The following is an 18,069-nucleotide window of genomic DNA, read 5'->3' as shown; positions in this document are numbered from 1 at the left end:
GCAGAGCCCGCGGAGGCCCTGACGGCACCTTTGCAAGCTAGGATCGCTCAAGCGTGCGAATGTGTTGAGACAAATTAACTTAACTCTGCACCTGCCAATACATTTTACAGCAGCTTAATTTTTCTGGGACTGGCGCCTTGGGCAAGGCCTCCGTGGCCCCCCCACAAAGAAAGTTTCAAAGCTTCTAAGACTAGCTTATTGGCTTTGTCTCCCTGAACGGCTCTTCCTGGAGGGATTCAACCCTTAGTGGCTTCTGCAGCCCCCCTAAGAGAAACAGTCTAATCAAGGGGCAGGAGCAGTAGTCAGAGACTGATGTGACCAGATCACACTTGGCTAGCCAATGCCCATAGCACACTGCACACAGGGGAGAAAACGGCACCAAAAAGTCTAGAGCAATTGGAGCCTGGTAGCACCGCTTCTGCTTAAAGTCGCTTGACACCGTACAGTTACTTATAACTCTGCCAAACTGTAACTGGTTGGCCTAAAAATTTCCAAGTCAGGCTGAATGTGTGGGGGAAAGTTTCCTCAAAAATGGGTCCGCCACGTGTGAGAACAAGTTCAGGGGAGAAGCCAGTGTGCTGCCCTTGTGAAAAAATTCTTTACAGCTGTTGTGTTGAGAAGTTCTATTGGCTCCATGCAGTGGCTCGACATTTGGGTGTCATGGATGTGCCTCTTGCCAGCCCTGTGGAAATCCCCCCAGATTTGGCCAAGTTGAAACGTTTGAGTGGCTTTTCATGTCGTTGTTTGTTTGTATTTGTAATTCTATTGATTCATTACTTGTTTTGCCGAGAGCCTAGTCACCCAGGCAGGGTCTGCCTTATGCTGTACAGACATACAGTTAGTGATAGACCACACCCCAATACTTGTACAATCTTGGGTTGGTTCATGCAGAGACCATTGTTGTAGGCTCTGTTTTCAGATGCTTATAGTTGTCAGGATCTAAAAAAAAAAATTGTTTGGGGCTGTATTTTTTTATATCCCTGCCCTTGAAAGCTGGCTTGGAAAATTTCAGGTTAAATATTAATGTTTCAGAAAGTTGCAAGTACCTTCATTCCACCCAAACTCTTGGGGTGACAGCGAAAGTCTCGAAGAAATCGTACCCACTGGGCACTGTCAGACAAACGCTGTAATGCACAGACTCAGGTTGCCATTAAAGAGTCAACATTTCTCAAGAGCTACCACCGATTTCCTGCTGTGTTTAGAACTGGTGACGACCGTGGCATCTCTCATAGCACTGGTTAGTGGCTGTTGACAAATGTTGATTTCTTAAATATACGCACCCACTTAGGGCTTCATCCAAAGCCCGTTGAGGCCAAGGGAGGGGCTTTGGATCAGGCTACTGGTCACTTAATCCTCTCTTGGGTTTAGAAAATGGGATTATTCATCCCTCCCTTGACTGCAGGGCGCTCGGTGCCTACCCAGGCAGGGCCTGATCTTCAGGACCAGCTGCATTTGGGTCTGGTATTCTGGGACCATAACCTCTGCTCGTGCACGTAGGAGTTGGCATCTGGAATAGATGACCACACTCCTGCAAGTGTTGTCTGCAGCTATGGGGTCTGCACACAAAATGACTTATGCGCAAAACTCTGGCTGGGGTAGTTGCTTCTGACAAATGTAAATAATATTTCACATAAAAGCATTTTTTTTGGTGTCTGGCCCCGGGGCCAAATCTCGTTATTCTGAATTCAGAACACACTCCAGCCTTGAGGGAGAGACAATAGACTTAGCTGCTGTAGGGGGACATAAAATACCAGTCACTTACTAAAACGGCTTTGTCCCTCTTTATTGCTTGTGTTACCTGGGAATCCAAATCATGGAGTGGGACCCTGCTGTGACAGGCGCCATACAACCACAGAACAAAACGACAGTCCCTGCCCCAAAGAGCTTGCAGTTCACGTTATGGTGTGTGGGGCAGGAGAAGTTAAACAACACTATTCAGACCAACCTGCAGCCTCCTGCCTAGTCACGGGATGTGGGACTGTTGCCTTGCAGCAGCTGGGGCTTGCAAAGCGGGGAGGGGACACAGCAGGCTTCAGGACTGAGGCCTTGGCTTGGACACTAGAGGTGTTAAACTCATCCCGTTCCCAACACGCTTTCAGCAAACTAGGGTTCAAGCAATCTCCCGGGGGTGGCAGAGCGGCGGGTTTGGGAACTGCTTAGATGCACTAGACCATCCTCCCTTGGGGGAGAGGATGCACTGGGATGTGGCCACTGCTCCAAGGCATGGGCTGTATGGGTGCTCCATGCTCTTCCTAGGAGGTTGGGCAGATTCTGTCTCCCATCCCATAATAGTTTCCCTGCACTCAGCCCGTTAAGTAGGTCTGCATGAGGGAAGGCCGTGGAATCAGAATTTCACCCTAGCTGATTTCTTTATACCATAAAGAGAGGAGTGTCGGTAACTACAGCTAGCATCAGAGCAGGGAGTGCTAGAGGACTCCATTGTATCATAGCTGTTGTCCCCCCCCAGCCATATCTCCCCAAGATCCTGTCCACTGGGAGCCCCAGCAGAGCACAGCTGCTGGCACCAGACCCCCCATTGCATTGCCTCTGTTGCATTCGGGGCACATATACCCAGGAAGGTGCAGTGGGTTTGCCCCAAGCTGGCTAGCGTCATGCTTCCCCTTCCTTGTACGTACACTTTCCAGCTCTCAGCCTTGTGGTCACAAGTCCCAACTCAGCATTTCCTAGGCCAGGGGCACGCAAACTTTTTGGCCCAAGGGCTGCATCGGGTTTCATAAATTGTATGGAGAGCCGGTTAGGGGAGGGGGTCGTGGTCCAGCCTCCACCTCCTATCTGCCACCCCTCCCGGGACTCCTGCCCCATCCAACCCCCCTCTCATCCCCGTTCCCTGATGGCCCCTCTGGGACCCCTGCCCCATCCACACACCCCCACTCCCTGTCACCTGACTGCCCCCGGATCCCCGCCGCCCCATCCAACCCCTCCTCTCATTCCTGAAGGCCCCCCCAGGACCCCTGCCCCATCCAACCACCCCTTCTCCCTGTCCCCTGACTGCCCCCGGAACCCCTGCCCCTGACTGCCCCCCCATCCAACCCTCCCTCCTGCCTGACTGCCCCCCTGGGACTCCTGCCCCCATTCAACCCCCCTGTTCCTTGCCCTCTGACCGCCCCGCCCCCTATCCACAACCCCACCCCCTGACTACCACCCCCAACTCCCCTGCCCTCTATCCAACCCCCCCGCCCCCTTACCGCGCTGCCTGGCGCACCAGTGGCTGGCAGCGCTACAGCCGCGCCACCCGGCTGGAGCCGGGCCACGCTGCCATCACCACCGCGCGGCTCAGAGCACCGGGTCAGGCTGGGCTCTGCAGCTGCGCTGCCCCAGGAGCTCACAGCCCTGCCGCACAGAGCATTGCGCCGGCGGCGGAGCGAGCGAGCTGAGGCTGGGGGGGAAGGGAGGAGGCGAGCCTCCCGGGCCAGGAGCTCGGGGGCCAGGCAGGATGGTCCAGCAGGCCGGATGTGGCCCACGGGCCGTAGTTTGCCCACGCCTGTCCTAGGCAGAGAAGATTGCCTAGAGGCCATGCTGAGCCAGCATTATTGTTGCTAAGAAAAGCCTTGTATGTCAAGTGACCATCCTGTTTGCAGCAATGTTGGCACCCACCCGGCTTCCCGGGAGCCAGAGCTAGCCACACAGTGGTGAGATAGCCAGCCCCACCCAGGCATCCATTGCCCGGAGAAGTCGCCTCTCTCCCTCCTCCCTGGGATAATCCAACAAAGAAATCAGGGCCAACTGAAGCTTTAGCCCATGGTTCCCCAGATTTCCTCCCCACACTGACAGGGCCTGGGTTCCATCTCGCTTACGCTGGTGGAACTCCACTGCTGTTAGAGGAGAGGCTCCCAGTTCCCGGGGTGTGAAAGGAGAAGGGCCTGTGTGAAGCTACATTTATCAGGGCCTGTCTTCTAGTACCAGCACCTCGCTGTGCTCCCTCAGGCGCCGAGTGGGCAGAGCAGCTGGGCCAACGTAAGCATAGCGAGGGCAGCTTCTGAAGGCAAGACCTGAGGCCTCTGCTCTCCAGGGTGCCCTGCCTAGCTCAGATGCGAGTCAGTCTTCTGGGCTCTGCTCCCAAAGTCCTGATGCAGGCTTCTCCTCCTAGCGTTTCACCTAGGACTAGGTCTGATTCTACGCTGGCGGTAGTTCTCTGTGGTTATCACCCCCTTGCTCTGGAATCACCCCTAGTGTCTTCCCCAGAGCGTCTCTGGAGTCAGAGCAGGTCTCTGGAGTCAGAGCAGGTCCCTGGAGTCATCTTGACAACCGGGTCCTTCATACACTGCCCTGGGTCATGGGCTTGGTTCTTCAGCACAGTATCTGCTTGCTCTCTGTCCCACCTATGTTCGATAAGATGTTCGCTTTCCTGGGCAAGCAGCTTTGGTTTTCCTCCCTGTTCCTTTGGCCTACCCCTGGCAACCCCCTGCCCTGCCTGCACACTCCCAGGGGTCAGTTCTCCTGTCACTTACACCAGTGTCAATTGGGAATAGCTCTGCAGGAGTCAGTGAATTGACAGCTCTATGAGCAGCACTTAGTCCTAATTGACACTGGCATAAGTGACGGGAGAACCAGGCCTGCCATGGCTTTCGTCTTTGCTGCTGATCTGTATTAAAATGCAGATCGCTGTTGGTGTCCCAGCCTAATTTAGCATCCTTTTCTTCCTCCATACCCCTGGGCGGCTCTGCCTTCCCTTGCTGCATTACTAGACAATAGGCTGTTCTCCTTCACTCAGTCACACCCGTTGATATCTCACCTATGCTGGCTCAGTGGGTGGCGTCCCATCCCATACATCCCTTGCGTCTTTGCGGGGAGGGACCGGGTCTGAGAGGGAGTGGCTCTTTCTGGTTCTGTACCCAGCAATCCCACCAGCACCAGGCGCCCTTTATTTTTAGATCTGTAAAATGAGCCTGTCGTGGCAACCCAAGAGGCTCGTAACAATTGCTGCAGCAATGTCCCACTACATTGCACACCGTCAACAGGGGCAGAGTCTGTGGTAAAGGCACAAAGTGACAGGCCTGTGGTCCCGTCCTCCAGCACTCCCATGTCCTAGGGTAATACACTGGAGAAGGACTCTGGAGATCTGGGTCGAAGTTCTGGGCATGTCGGGTCTGATTTCCCAAGAGAGCTGAGACCCAGATTCCAAAAGGTGTTTTGGTGCCTAATTCCCTTGGGCCTCAGGTCCCAGAGAGGTACCAAAATATGGGCCAGATCTGCAAGAATGTTCACCGGTCATCAATAGCTGGTTTTTAATCACTGGGCCCTATTTTACCCCTCTGTAAAAGGGGAATAATGATCTTTCCCTATGTCACAAGGGGGCTGTGAGGGTAAATCCATAAATAACTGGGACGTGCTTGGGTGCCCCAGAGCGGGAAGCACCTAGGCAGGATAGCCAGCCGTTAATAGCTGGGCCCAAACAGTAAGGTTTGCCTGCACTCCCTGCCTCGGGCCCTGCGAGAGACAGCCCACGCGGCTCAGTGGACAGGGAAGTTGGAGGACGCCAGCTGAGGTTGTTTCCCCAAAGCGGAGGCTAGAGACCAGGAGATCAGCAAGGGCTTAAAATCCCTTTGTCTGAGGGAAGCCACACACACACACACACACACCCCGGAGGCAATAAGAAACCCACTGCAATCCATACCCGATTTCACCCCTTGTAAGGGGCGTGGGGCACCGTGTGAGGATCAGCCCATGGGGCCCGGGCACAGTGAGTTAGACTTGTCAAAGTATTGCCAGAGCAGCTGCTGCACAGACCCGGCTCTGACAGCATGGGGGCCCCTCCGTGTGACACACAGCACAGGCTGATTTCTGTGCCCTGCTAGCAGGTTGGGCTGCAGGTTTCTCTTGGGGGAGCCCCACTTTTAGTCTCCCCACCTGGCTGTGCTTTTAAGCAGCACCCACAAGGGCCAGGCTGCTCAGTCACGAAGCCAAAGGGTTTTGCCTAGAGACGGTTTCCTCCTACACTTCCCTCTGGGGCCCCAGTGCAGCCAAGTTACCAAAGCTGTTAGCACCTTCGCAGCCGCACCCCAGGTCACAGCCTGTAGACTCTGGCCATGGTACTTACCTGGCCTCTAGTACCCCCGCATCTGAGCACTTCACAATCTTCAGCGCACTGATCAGCGCACTGTGCAGCAGGGCAGGGCTGTTACCCCATTGTACAGGTGGGAAACTGAGGCACTGAGTGATTGGCCCAGAGCCACCCAGGGGAAGAGTGGGTCTGTAGCAGAGCAGGGAATTGAACTCAGCTCTCCCATGGCCTAGGGTAACACCCTGATCACTAGGCCTTTCTTCCCCTCAGTGCTGCCCTTTGCAACGGCCACTCTTCTCTCTGGCTCGCAGGATGCTGGCTTTGTAGCATTCCCTGGGTGGGCTGGACGGCAGCCCACAGTCCAGACCTGCTACCACACCCAGAGCACCTGGGAGAGGCTGGAGCAGGAAGCCCCCCCCCCCAATCTCTGAGGTTGGTGCTGGCAGGATTTCAGTGCAGTTGGAGTAGCGCCGCCTCCAAGCCCAGCAGTCTCACCCTCCCCAGTGTGTCCAATCTGTGTCCCTTGCTTGTGAGAGACAGGCTCATGGTCTGCTGGGGTCCTGCGCCCCCTTCATGCTCCGATGCTGGACGAGGCCCTTGGTCGGATTCTCCTCTCACACCAGTGTAAATCAGCCAGTGCAGCCAGCAGCAAGCCTTGTATGCCCGGGGAGGCCCCCGTACAACCTGGTGCTTGTACACTAGGGCCTGAATCCTGTTGTCACCACTGTAACTCCTGCCGTACGCCAGTGATCAGAGCAGAATTGGGCCCAGCGTGTCTGGTCCTAATGCGAGAAAGGCCGGAGCCACATTCCCTGCTCTTCCCTGGCTGAGTCGGGGGGTGGGAAGGCGGCGGGGGCAGCTGTCTGCTGCTAGTGGGTTCTGGAGGGTGTCTGTCCTACAGGCTCTCGCCTGCCGCGCCTGAGGTCAAACCAAGGAGGAGGCGCAGCTGTACGCCCTAGTTTTGCATTGCAGCAGAGAAGCAGTTAGCATGGAAACCAACAGTAACTCCCGAGAGGCGGCAAAGGCCCCAGATTGGAATTTAATTTCTCCCTTAGCAACGCCGTCCTAAATGCCTCACATCAGCACATGCTATTTTTAAAAGCTGGGTTACAGTCTCCTGGCAGGAAAGGTAAATATAATGGAGACAATTAGGGCCGGCTGCAGTGGGCCCAATCTTGCCCTGATTTCCCTGGGTGCAGCCTGCCGCCTTCAGAGAGGTCACGTGAGGGGAGCTGACTCAGACACGGTGTCACCTTGGTTTCATGGTTAGATTTAGTTTGTAATGGGGAGGGCCAAACTCTGAGCTGTTTCCCTGCTGGAACTCCCCGGCTGTCCATGGCCTGGTCCCGGATTTACCCCACTGCCCCCGAGATCAGATTCTGGCCCTTGGCGGTAGAGCCGTGTGCCATGGGAGTCCACAAAAGGAAAGTGAGCACTGACGGCTGCCAGGTACACCCCCAGGCCTAGATTTCGTTGCGGGGCCATAGGCCGAAAAGGCACCAGAGTAACTGAGTCCGCCCCAGTGGTTGTGCTGCATCATGGCAGCAGCCCCATGGCCTGCACCACAGGCCGGGGTGGGCTGGCAGGATGAGTTACGCCCCCACCCCTGATAGCTGGCACTGCACTGGGACTGGGTGGAGAGGTGGCAGCATAGACTACCTATAGTGTTTGGAGGCACAATCCCCTCCCCTGGATTCTGGCTACCCCGATACAGGTGGCCGGGGTTGGGGGTAGGAAGGAGGGAGTTCATGGCACACCCAGACAGTGGCAACAAGACTCTGGTGCTGATTGTAGGGCATATCACCTTCATATGCAGGGATAGTCCCTGGATTGCTACACTCAGCTTCACTTCGTTATTATGCCGCTTAGGGGAAGCGGGGGCTAATTTTAGGCAAGTGCACCCTGGCTGATAATGTAGAATTTGCCTCTTCTTGGGTGTGTTTTTTGCTTCACAACTGAATTAAGCAACACTAGCTGGTGACTTTGCCATGGTAACGGCCGAGCTGGGGAAAGAGGGTGGGGTTTAGAGAGAGTGTGTGTGTGTGTGTGTTTGTGTGTGTGAACATGCTGAGAGCAGCATACACAGGTGATGCAAATGCAGGGCTTTGGTAGGGTGACCAGATAGCAAGTGTAAAAAAATCGGGACAGGGGTAATAGGTGCCTATATAAGAAAAAGGCCCAAAAACCGGGACTGTCCCTATAAAATCGGGACATCTGGTCACCCTAGGCTTTGGATTGTGTGATAATGAATAAAAGATGAACCACGAAAGGCGAAGGTGCAATGGGGTATCATGCTGAATGAGGCGGGTTGCTTTGACGCTGGAGTTGAGTGGCTAAGTCAATGCCCTTCCCCTGCTGCAGACGGGAGCATTGTGGAAGGCCTGCCCTGGTGGGCCTGGGCTATGGGAAGTTTGTAGGATGACAAGGAAGTTGAATTGCTATGCTCATGAGCCGGTCGGTGCATCAGGATCATTAGTACAGTGCTGGGGTGGCATGTGTGGGGCGCCGGTAATTGTTTATTAAGAACAGTTTTGATCCCTTCACTCCTGGGGGAGCCAGCGATGGGGAGTCTGAAAGGACCGTGGCAGGGTGGCTCGTCCCCAGAGCCTCTCTCCAAGGGCCGGGAAACAAGCTTTCCAGGTCATGCACAGCGTCACCGTTCTGCAATCTGGTTTTGCTTCTCTGTGGAATGAAATAGAGAGTGAGTGCAAGCAGGTGAGGACTCCTCCACCCCAAACGCCGGCTGATTAGGGCCCTCACATGGGCTGTGGCAGACTCGAGTTCAAGTCCTCCTTGTGCCCTAATAAACAGGTTATAGACACAACCTCCCTTTCCTGTTGGAGCTGGTCCACTTTGTATAAATCATTAATAGTCATTGCACCAGAGATGGAGCCTGACCAGGCTACAGCATCTCCCTGGGGTTCAATGAATAGTTAATTATTTAAACAAAGTGGACCAGCGCCGACAGGAGACACCGACTGACTCGAGCGCAGGGTGGCTCACCTGGGATTTAGGAGGTTCAAGTCCTTGCCCTGCCTATACATCACCGGCTCTTAGCTATTCTGGGGTGGGCCACTCTCGACTTGGCCAGAAATTCCATCCTTGGCTTGAGCAGCCTCCCCAGTGAACGTTTTGTCAAAACCACTATGTTTCTGGGAAGGTTTGATGTTGAGGAACTGGCGTTTTGCAACCAAAAAAAAAAAACTTTGGCAATTGGGCTCCCTAACTAATCTAAGTGCCTGACAACGTGGTGCTCGTTTCTCCAGCTCGTCACAGCAATGAGGTGCCCGGAACTGAATGCAGGGTAACAAGCCGGCCACCTCAGAGCTGTACAGGTGGGGACTGTCGCCACCTTGCTCTGTGATGTGATGCCTCCCGTGCACAGAGCCCAAAACTGCAGTGCTCCTTGTGTCGCCGTATCACGGTCTAATTGCTGAGGGGCCCTCAGCATCACGGCGCTACCGGTCTCTCCCTGGCAGGGAGCAGCAGCTGTGGGTCACAGGGCCGGCTCCAGGCACCAACTTGCCAAGCAGGTGCTTGGGGCGGCCACTCTGGAGAGGGGCGGCATGTCCAGCTATTCGGCGAACGGTCCCTCACTCTCACTTGGAGCAAAGGACCTTCCGCCGAATTGCTGCCGCAGATCACAATCTTGGGGCGGCAAAAACCCTGGAGCCGGCTCTGGTGGGTCAGCGTCATTTTCCTCTGCTGTAGTCACCGCAGAGCGCCACGCTGACTCGCACTTTGCTCGGCTTGTCACGTTCACTGGTGCAAAGCAGGAGGAACTGCACTGAAATGGATGGAACAAGGCCGGCATCCGCGCACTGTAGGTCAGAGGCCTGAGGCCGAGTCCATAGGCTGGTGCTCCATTCAGCGCCTCAGCTGGTGTACATCAGCGCAGCTCCACTGACATTGATGGAGCTGGTTTACTCCAGCTGAGGCTCTGGCCCTGTTCCTGGAAAGCGTCCCATGTCCATCCCTGCAGCACTGCCAGTAGGTGGTTGTATGAAAGCTAACAGCACCGTGCCACCGAGCAGCTGCCAGCAGCCATCTGGAGCCAGAGTCCCTCTCTGCCCACACAGCCTCAGCGGGAACGAAACCCATTCCACCCTCGGACTCCAGCTCCTGATGGAAAAACAGCTTCACCCAGCCCCTAGAGCACGCCTGGTTCCACCAGCTCAGCCCCTTTGCACTTGCATCCCGACCCAGTCTCTCCTCCCAGCTCTGAAGAACACAGGACCCCCCTCTCCCCAACCTCAGCTCTGTGCTGAGGGCATGGGCACGCTCCCAGAGCTCAGCCTGTGGCACGCAAAGACCCCAGCGGGCCCCAACCCCCCACTGGTGCAGCTCCAGTCTCTGCTCAGCAGGGATGGTGCTCACGTGCGGTAGCTCCACCCAGAACCTCAAGGGGGCTGGGACCTCTTCTAAGACCCAGCGCTAACAGCGGGTCATGTTTGGTGGGTGTACCTGGCCACTGTCCCTGGCTGGCGAGCTGTCAGAGGTGGGCTGTCTAGCTAGTGCAGCTCCTCCGGCTGGTGCCTGACCTGGCATATGCCCCCACTCAGGACCCTGGTCTCTAGGATTTGTGTTCATGCTGGGTCCCCTGCTTCCTGGCTGGCTGCAGGTCACACATTGAGCCTGCATTTTCCTTGAGTGACAGTCCTACATCGGTTGCTTCTTGGCCACCCCATCCTGTATAACACCTGCCGGAGCCGAATTGCAGCCTTTTCCTATGGGCAAGGAATCCAAAGCCAAGTGGGGTTTTGGTTTGGGGTTCTGTGCATCTTAGCTGGGGTGTGAGGCAATGGAAAGGGGGGGTTCTGAGGCACGAAACCAGGCTGAGCGCCAGGAGAAGCCAGCCCACTCAGGGACTTTATGCAAAACCAAACCCAGGCCCAGCCAGTCCCAGCTCTAGGGCAAACGCCCCCTCCCCTCAAAGCGCGTTCAAAAACGGTTGCTAGTCTGGTGGGTCCCAGGGGACTTCATTATTCTCTGCCGAATGTCAGCTTATTAATTTCAGAACAGATTCGTTGGCGTTGGTGAGGAGAACGCAAACAGGATGGACGTGCAGCGATTGCCAATAGCAACGGCTCCAGGGGACGCTGGGTGTGTGTGTGTGCAAATGTCACCTACACACCGTCCTAACAAGATGCAGTTTCTCTTTCCACCCGCCACCCCCCCATGCTATGGCTTCTTTAATAAGGGGAGCTTAGCTCCAGCTGGGAGCATTTCACTTAGCAGTGGCATTAAGTAAACTATTGCCAGGGCCCTGCTGCTGCCCCCCCTGCCAATGGAGGATTTGGGGAGATTATGCTCAGGGCTGCGATTGATTTCACCCCCAGGTGTCTGCTGTAATAGCCACCTTGGCACCGTGATGGATGGGGGCCTGGTGATTGTTGCTCATTAATACAGCTTTTCCTGCCTCTAGAACCCACGAGGAGGTGTAGCCTCAAGTGCAGGGTATAGTTGAACAGGAGTGACAGACCAGCAATCAAACAGGGGAGGCGGCGAATTCCTAGAGTCCTTTGGGGAAGGGAAGTGACCCAGACAGGTCCGCGAGAAGAGGGATAGAACAGCTTCCCCTCCCCCGTGCCTGGCAGGCAAGGGGGCATAGGCGTGCGCAGCCCATTTCATTAGGGTGTGCACCCAGGGAGCCCCGCCCTAGCCCCGCCCCATCCACTCCCTCCTACTTCCTGCCCCCTGACTGCCACCCTCAGAACGCCCAACCCCCCTGCTCCTTGTCCCCTGACTACCCCCTACTGGGACTCCTGACCCTAACTGCCCCCCAGGACCCCACCCGTATCTAAGCCTCCCTGCTCCTTGTCCCCTGACTGCCCCCCACGACCCTACCCCCTACCTGTCCCCTGACTGCCCCAACCCTTATCCACTCCCACGCCTATCCAACCACTCCCTGCCCCCTGAGAGGACCCGCTGAACTCCCGACCCATCCAACCCCCTCTGCTCCCTGCCTCCCCCAACCCCTCTCCACACCCCTGCCTCCTGATAGCCCCGCCCAGAACTCCCAACTCATCCAATCTCCCCCAGCTCCTTGTCCCCTGACCACCCCTTCTAGAGGCCCCCCCACCCTAACTGCCCCCCCAGGACCCTCCTTGCTCCCTGTCTCCTGACCCCTATATACCCCCCACCCCCTGACAGACCCTGGGACTCCCATGCTCCATCCAACCCCCCCTGCTCCCTGATTGCCCCCTCCAGAGACCCCCCGCCCCTAACACCCCCGCCCGGGATCCCACCCCCATCCAACCCACCCTGTTCCCTGTCCCCTGACTCCCCCCACCCCTTATCCAACCCCCCCGGCCCCGGACTCCTTACCATGGCATGAGATGAGGCTCCTAGCCTCCCCGCAGAGCCAAACGCTGCCCCGCGGGAGCGTGCAGCCCGCAGAGCGCTGCACGCGGTGGCAGGGCTCCAGGAGAGCGGGGAGGGTGTCTGCCTCCCCGCAGAGCCAAACGCTGCCCCGCAGGAGCGCGCACAGCCTTGGCCCCCCCAGACCACTGCACACGGGGCAGCATGGCTCCAGGAGAGGGGGAAGGTAACTGCCTCCCCGTGGAGCCAAACCCTGCCCCACGGGAGTGTGCAGCCCCGGCCCCAGCGTGCTGTGTGCGCCGCGGCAGGACTCACGGGGAGGGAGAAAGGTGGGGGAGGGGCCGGCAGCTTGCTGTGCTTGGCCAGGCGCTCCGGCCGGGGAGCGCAGACCCCGCGGCTTGCCACGCCTGGAGACGGGGGCCATTTGCCCACCCCTGCATTAGGGTGTGCCCAGGCACACCTGGCACACCCCGTGCGCACGCCTATGCAAGGGGGCATTAGCGCTGGGAGTCGTTGGACTCATGTAGAGCGCTGGAAATCCCGTGGGAAGCCAGGCTTCTCCCATGGCTGGGCCAGCAGAAGGGAAGCCACCTGGAGAGAGACTGATGGGGGGTAAATAGGCTGACCCTGATTGGCTTGCCGTTGAGGTTCATAGGCAGTGTTCCCTGTAATTTTTCCCACTCATGTGCGCAATTTATTTTGTTATGTGCGTCAAGATGGAGGTGATGTGTGACACATCATCTTCATATTGGTGCACATAACAAAATTCATGAGGTGGGGGTGGGGCTGAGGGGTTCGGCGTATGGGAGGGGATTCAGGGCTGGGGCAGAAGGTTGGAGTGTGTATGTGGGTGAGGGCTCCGGCTGGGGGTGTGGGCTCTGGGGGTGGGGCCAGGGCTCAGGGCTGGGGCAGAGGGTTGGGGTGCATGGGGGGGTATGAGGGCTCCGGCTGGGGGTGCAGGCTCTGGGGTGGGGCCAGGAATGAGGGGGTTGGGGTGCAGGCTGCCCCATGGCTACTGCAGGAAGAGAGGACTCCCCCCAGCTCACTCTTCCCGCAGCAGCACCTGGGCTGGTGGGGAGAGGTGCCTGTCCCCGCCGTGGAAGCTCCGGGGCTGGGGCCGCAGGATAGGCGCCTCTTCCTCGGCCGTGGCAGGGCTGGGGCCGGGCTGGGGCCAGCAGGGAGAGCCCTCTCTCCCCGCCGCAGCATTTCCTGGGCTGGGGTAGAGGTGTTTCTCCCCACTGCAGCCCTGAGCACCTCCGTGGCACTTAATAGGCTGCTGCACGGCTACGCAGCTTCGAGGGAACTTAACTCACAGGAGAGCACCTGCTTGCAGTGGAAGGTCTACCAGCCTTTGAAAGGTTACAGCCCCCGTGCCAGGCCAGCTCTGCCCTCCTCTGACCCCTGGCATTCCAGCACAGCCTGGCTGGGCCTCACGGACAGATGGCTCCTGGGGCTGACTACACTCTAGCCCTAAACTCCTTTTGTTGCAAGTGACCGCCTCCCTGCCTTGGCCAGGCTCTGCAGGAGGAGTGGAGGCTGGTTGGGGTTTCCTTCCCTCACGGGGGAGGCTGCAGCGCAGTGCCCAGGGCTCATGGGCTGTTTCTACTTGCAGTGGCTGAGACGGGATGGATGGAGCAGCCCCTTTGCAGAGAAGACACCGCCCAGCCCCGTTCCTGATTCGCCCTGACTGACACCCATCACCATTCAGAAGAAACATTGTCCCATGGAGCCTTGGCTTGGAGACGTGCAACTCTCCGGCCTCCCCAGGAAACCCCTTGGATTTCAGTGTCCCCTTCACTTCCGCTTAGCCTGGCAATGTGACATCCTGCCTCCTCCCAGAGCATAGACCCCTGTGCCCCCTGCATATCCCACCCTTCCTTCCCTTGCAGCTCCATCACCCCCCACCCTCACTCCCGTGCCGCTCTGGCAGAGTCCAAGCTCTCTCAGGGTATGTCTACACAGCAAAGAAAAACCCGCGGCTGGCTCATGTCAGCCAGCTCGGGCTCATGGGGCTCGGGCTGGTTCATTGCTGTGGGGACTTCCGGGCTCGGGCTGCAGCCTGGGCTCCAGGACCCTGTGGGGTGCGAGGGTCCCAGAGCTCAGGCTCTGGAAGTCTCCACAGCAATGAAAGAGCCCTGCAGCCCCACCAGCCCGAGTCGGCCGCCCCGGGTTTGTCTTTGCCCTGTTGACATAGCCTTAGGGGCAGCCTGTATTTTTGACAGCCCCCCTTGGCGGGCTCCTCCCGCCAGCCCCAATTGGCCACAGAGGTGGAATGCCCAGCCTGTCCAGCTGCAGCCTGGCTTCCGCAGAGCCCCTTGCATGCTGCATGACACTTCGTTCTTTGCACTCGCCTTCCTAGGCCAGGTAACGAGCGTGAATTTCCCTTAGCCACCCAGCCCCACTCTTCGCCCCGCCACCAGTCAAGGCTTTGGCTTTAAACAGTCTCAGCTGTTTTACTAGCATAGAGTTTGGTTTGGTTTGTTTTTTTTTTTAAAACACCCTTTTTAATAGTAACCAGGGCCTCACTTGAAGTCCTACTGCCCCTTTATTCCAGACTGTGCGTGCTATTCCCACCCGGCCCCCCACCAATCATCAGCCCTCTTAGCTCCTCCAATCTGATCTTGTTGACTACAGAATCCCCTGGAAACCTGACTGCAAGCTGCATACAAAATAGCTTTCTGGTAAAGGGCCACGAAAGAGAAAGATTGCAAAGCGGCATCATATGAAAATAGCCCTCCATGCCCGTTTGCCATGTTCTGGCCGTGCACTCCTCCTGCCCCCAGCTTGCCTCATTCCCTCCCCCCGGTCCCTGCCCTATGCACGCCTCACCTGCCTCGACACAGCTGTAAGGAGCGTGTGCCGACGCCGAGTGGTTTTTCTATAGTTCTTTTTGGTTTTGCATGTGATTTCTCCAGCGAAGTTGGAATGTCAATAAAGGAATGTTGCTATGATCCCAGAGTGCAGCGTAGTCCTTTGCCCGGCTGGTGTTTCCAGTCTCTGGGAGCTAACACGTCTCTGCACCCACACCCCACTCTGGAGAGCCCAGTGCATTGGCACAGGTGTGTTTCATTGCTGAATCTTCCCTCCCCGCTTCTCCAAGCAAGGACTCCTCACCCCACGGCCCCCCACCCACAGGTGTCTTGTTCTCACTCCCTCTGCAGAGAGAACACCGCCAGCGTCCATAGGTACCCTTCATCTAGCAGCTGGGACCTGGCCAGGGGAATCAGGGCGCAGCCTGAGCAGATACTCCCGGTACTTACAGCGCACCCACCCCTTGGCTGGGCACTGCCAGGCATCTGTCCCCCCCCGCTGGAAAGGAGCCAGGCCACTGCTGTTGAGAGGCAACACAGTGTGGGTACTGACCACAGTCCTGTGAAGAGACGATGGTCCATCTCCCGCCCAGACACAGCCCGGGGGTGCTGGGCACAGCTACTGGGGCCTTTGCTCCAAGGCTCTCAAAGCATTTTATAGCTGAGGGGATGGGGGAGGGCTCGGGGGGTGGCTGACCTGAGCTCACTCAGAGTAAATCGTGGCCGCGACCAGACTCCCTGGTACGACTCGGGCTTTCCCTGCAGTTCTGGGCCCGTTATTGGGAGTGAGTGGGGGGAGTTTCAGGGACTAGCAGTGCCCTTGTGGGGTTAAGGGCAGCAGGCCTGGGACAGGCCTGCGAGCGACTGGCAGGAGACCCCATTGGTCGTCCTCACTGCACCATAGCGTCTCGTTTAATGAGCACATGGGGGATGAAAGAAGAAGCAGGAAAAAGGAGGGGGCTCCGTGACACAGCCGGAGTGGGAGTGTTTAAAGAGTTAATGACTCTTGGTCCTCACTCCCCCCTTCCCGCCCCTCTCCCCTACGGCTCAGCAAAGCAGGGGACCCTGGACCAGCTGCCATAGGCAGCACCACCGATTCCACTGTGAGCCAAAGCTGGGCTGGGCCGGGCTCTGCCAGCATGCACAAGGCTCAGTTCGGTCCCCAGAACCCCACGCCTAGAGTCCCCCCCCATCACCGGGCACTGTGGAGCCCTCTGGGTGGCAGCGAGTGGTGCAGCATGCACATCACCCTCCCTACAGCACCACAGCCCCAGGCCATTTTCTCTGGGGTCCAGTGGCATTGGTCCAACGAGCTGCACTGCTGTGAGCAAGAGGAGAGGCCGCTGGGGCAGAGGTCCCATCCCCAGAGGAAGAGCTGCACGCCCTCTCTGGGGTGACGGCCCACCATGGAACAGACAGCCTGGGCCGGGTGCAAGGCAGTGCCTGAGGGTAAGAGCTCTGCAGAGCTCTGCAGAGCTGCCACACTGGGAGGAATCATAGAATATCAGGGTTGGAAGGGACCTCAGGAGGTCATCGAGTCCAACCCCCTGCTCAAAGCAGGACCAGTCCCCAGACAGATTTTTACCCCAGTTCCCTAAATGGCCCCCTCAAGGATTGAACTCACAACCCTGGGTTTAGCAGGCCAATGCTCAAACCACTGAGCTATCCCTCCCCCCTGCAACACAACTGGTTGCTATCGTCCCTTCACTCAGGTCCCGCTGGCCTCTCTCTGCCCTAGCCAGGGCCGGCTCTAACTTTTTTGCGGCCCCAAGCAGCAAAAAAAAAGCACCGCCCCGCCATAACACCCCCCCACCGAGTGCCACACTGCCGAAACTCCCCCCGCCAAGCGCCGCTGAACAACCACTGCCCCCCGCCGCGCTGCTAAACCCCCCTCGCGCAGAGCGATGCCAAACACCCCCTGCCAAGCGCTGCCGAACAGCCCCCGCCCCCCTGCCGCGCTGCCAAACCCCCCCCCCGCTTCACTGCTGAACCCCCCTCGCGCAGAGCGCTGCCGAACACCCCCACCCCCTGCGTAGTGCCACGCCGCCGAAACCCCCACCAAGCGCCACGCCGCTGAACACCTCCGCCCCCCGCGCAGCGCTGCACTGCTGAAGGGCCCCCCCGCGTGGAGCACTACCAAACACCCCCCGCTGAGTGCTGCGCCGCCCAACATCCCCCGCCGAGCGCCGCGCCACCGGAACCCCGCCCCCCCGCCGAGCGCCACACCGCGTTGCCCCCCGCCACCCCAAGATTGGCCGCCCGTTACCAGGTGCCGCCCCAAGCACGTGCTTGGTTGTCTGGTGCCTGGAGCCGGCCCTGGCCCCAGCTACACAAAGGAGACAATGGAAGTGCCAAGTCCTGGCGCCAGTCAGAACAGAGGCCAATGGAGACACAACACGGTTACTGTGAAATAGCCATACAAAACCTCTCTGTGTCAGCCAATCAGGGTACATTGATTTGCATACTCAGTGGTTATGTAGAAATACTGACTGATGTGTCCCAACCCAGGTGAAGTGTACAACAGAGGAAGTGTTTACTAGGCTATTCGACAGGTTCCTGCATTATTCCCCCGGGCAGTAAATAGGAGACAGTAAAAACCTTAATTATTTAAAAAAAAAAAAAGGGGGGTCATGTATCAAAATCCAGCTGAGGTTTCTGAGCTGAACAGGAGCCAGTGCCGCCCCCCGCTCACACAACCATGTTGAGTCTGGACTTGGTGGTGCTGACAGACTCTGGCCTTGACACCGGCTGCTCCAGGAAGCGGCTCCCGGGGTCGCTGTCTTGTCTCTGCAAGGAGGTGTCTGAGATCCCCGGGGCAGTGGCATCCTCCCTGTAAACAAACAGGAAACTCATCAGCTTGATCTGGCACCAACTGGCTGAGCTCCATCAGCATCCATGAACACAACCGACACCAGC

At 57.7% G+C, this 18,069-nt stretch overlaps 2 protein-coding genes across 3 annotated transcripts in view; one reads left to right on the top strand and one right to left on the bottom strand.

The window, feature by feature from the left end:
* SPA17 (sperm autoantigenic protein 17) overlaps positions 1 to 15,294 on the top strand; it is a 75,868-nt gene extending 60,574 nt beyond the window's left edge. For both annotated transcript variants that reach the window (XM_065568966.1, XM_065568967.1), the window contains exon 6: positions 13,956 to 15,294. The gene's annotated coding sequence lies outside the window, so the exon portion shown is untranslated. The remainder of the gene's footprint in view (positions 1 to 13,955) is intronic.
* A 2,368-nt stretch (positions 15,295 to 17,662) lies between these two features.
* Positions 17,663 to 18,069, bottom strand: part of VSIG2 (V-set and immunoglobulin domain containing 2) — a 38,177-nt gene continuing 37,770 nt past the window's right edge. Inside the window, exon 7 of the mRNA XM_065570440.1 lies at positions 17,663 to 17,983. Within this exon, the coding sequence (XP_065426512.1) occupies positions 17,842 to 17,983 (142 nt within the window). The 3' untranslated portion in view covers positions 17,663 to 17,841. The remainder of the gene's footprint in view (positions 17,984 to 18,069) is intronic.

This window comes from Chrysemys picta, chromosome 16 (genome assembly GCF_011386835.1).
Source record: "Chrysemys picta bellii isolate R12L10 chromosome 16, ASM1138683v2, whole genome shotgun sequence".
In the NCBI taxonomy this organism is placed as follows: domain Eukaryota; kingdom Metazoa; phylum Chordata; order Testudines; family Emydidae; genus Chrysemys; species Chrysemys picta.
The sequence above is the reverse complement of the archived record's forward strand: the minus strand, read 5'-3'. Positions and strand labels throughout refer to the sequence as shown.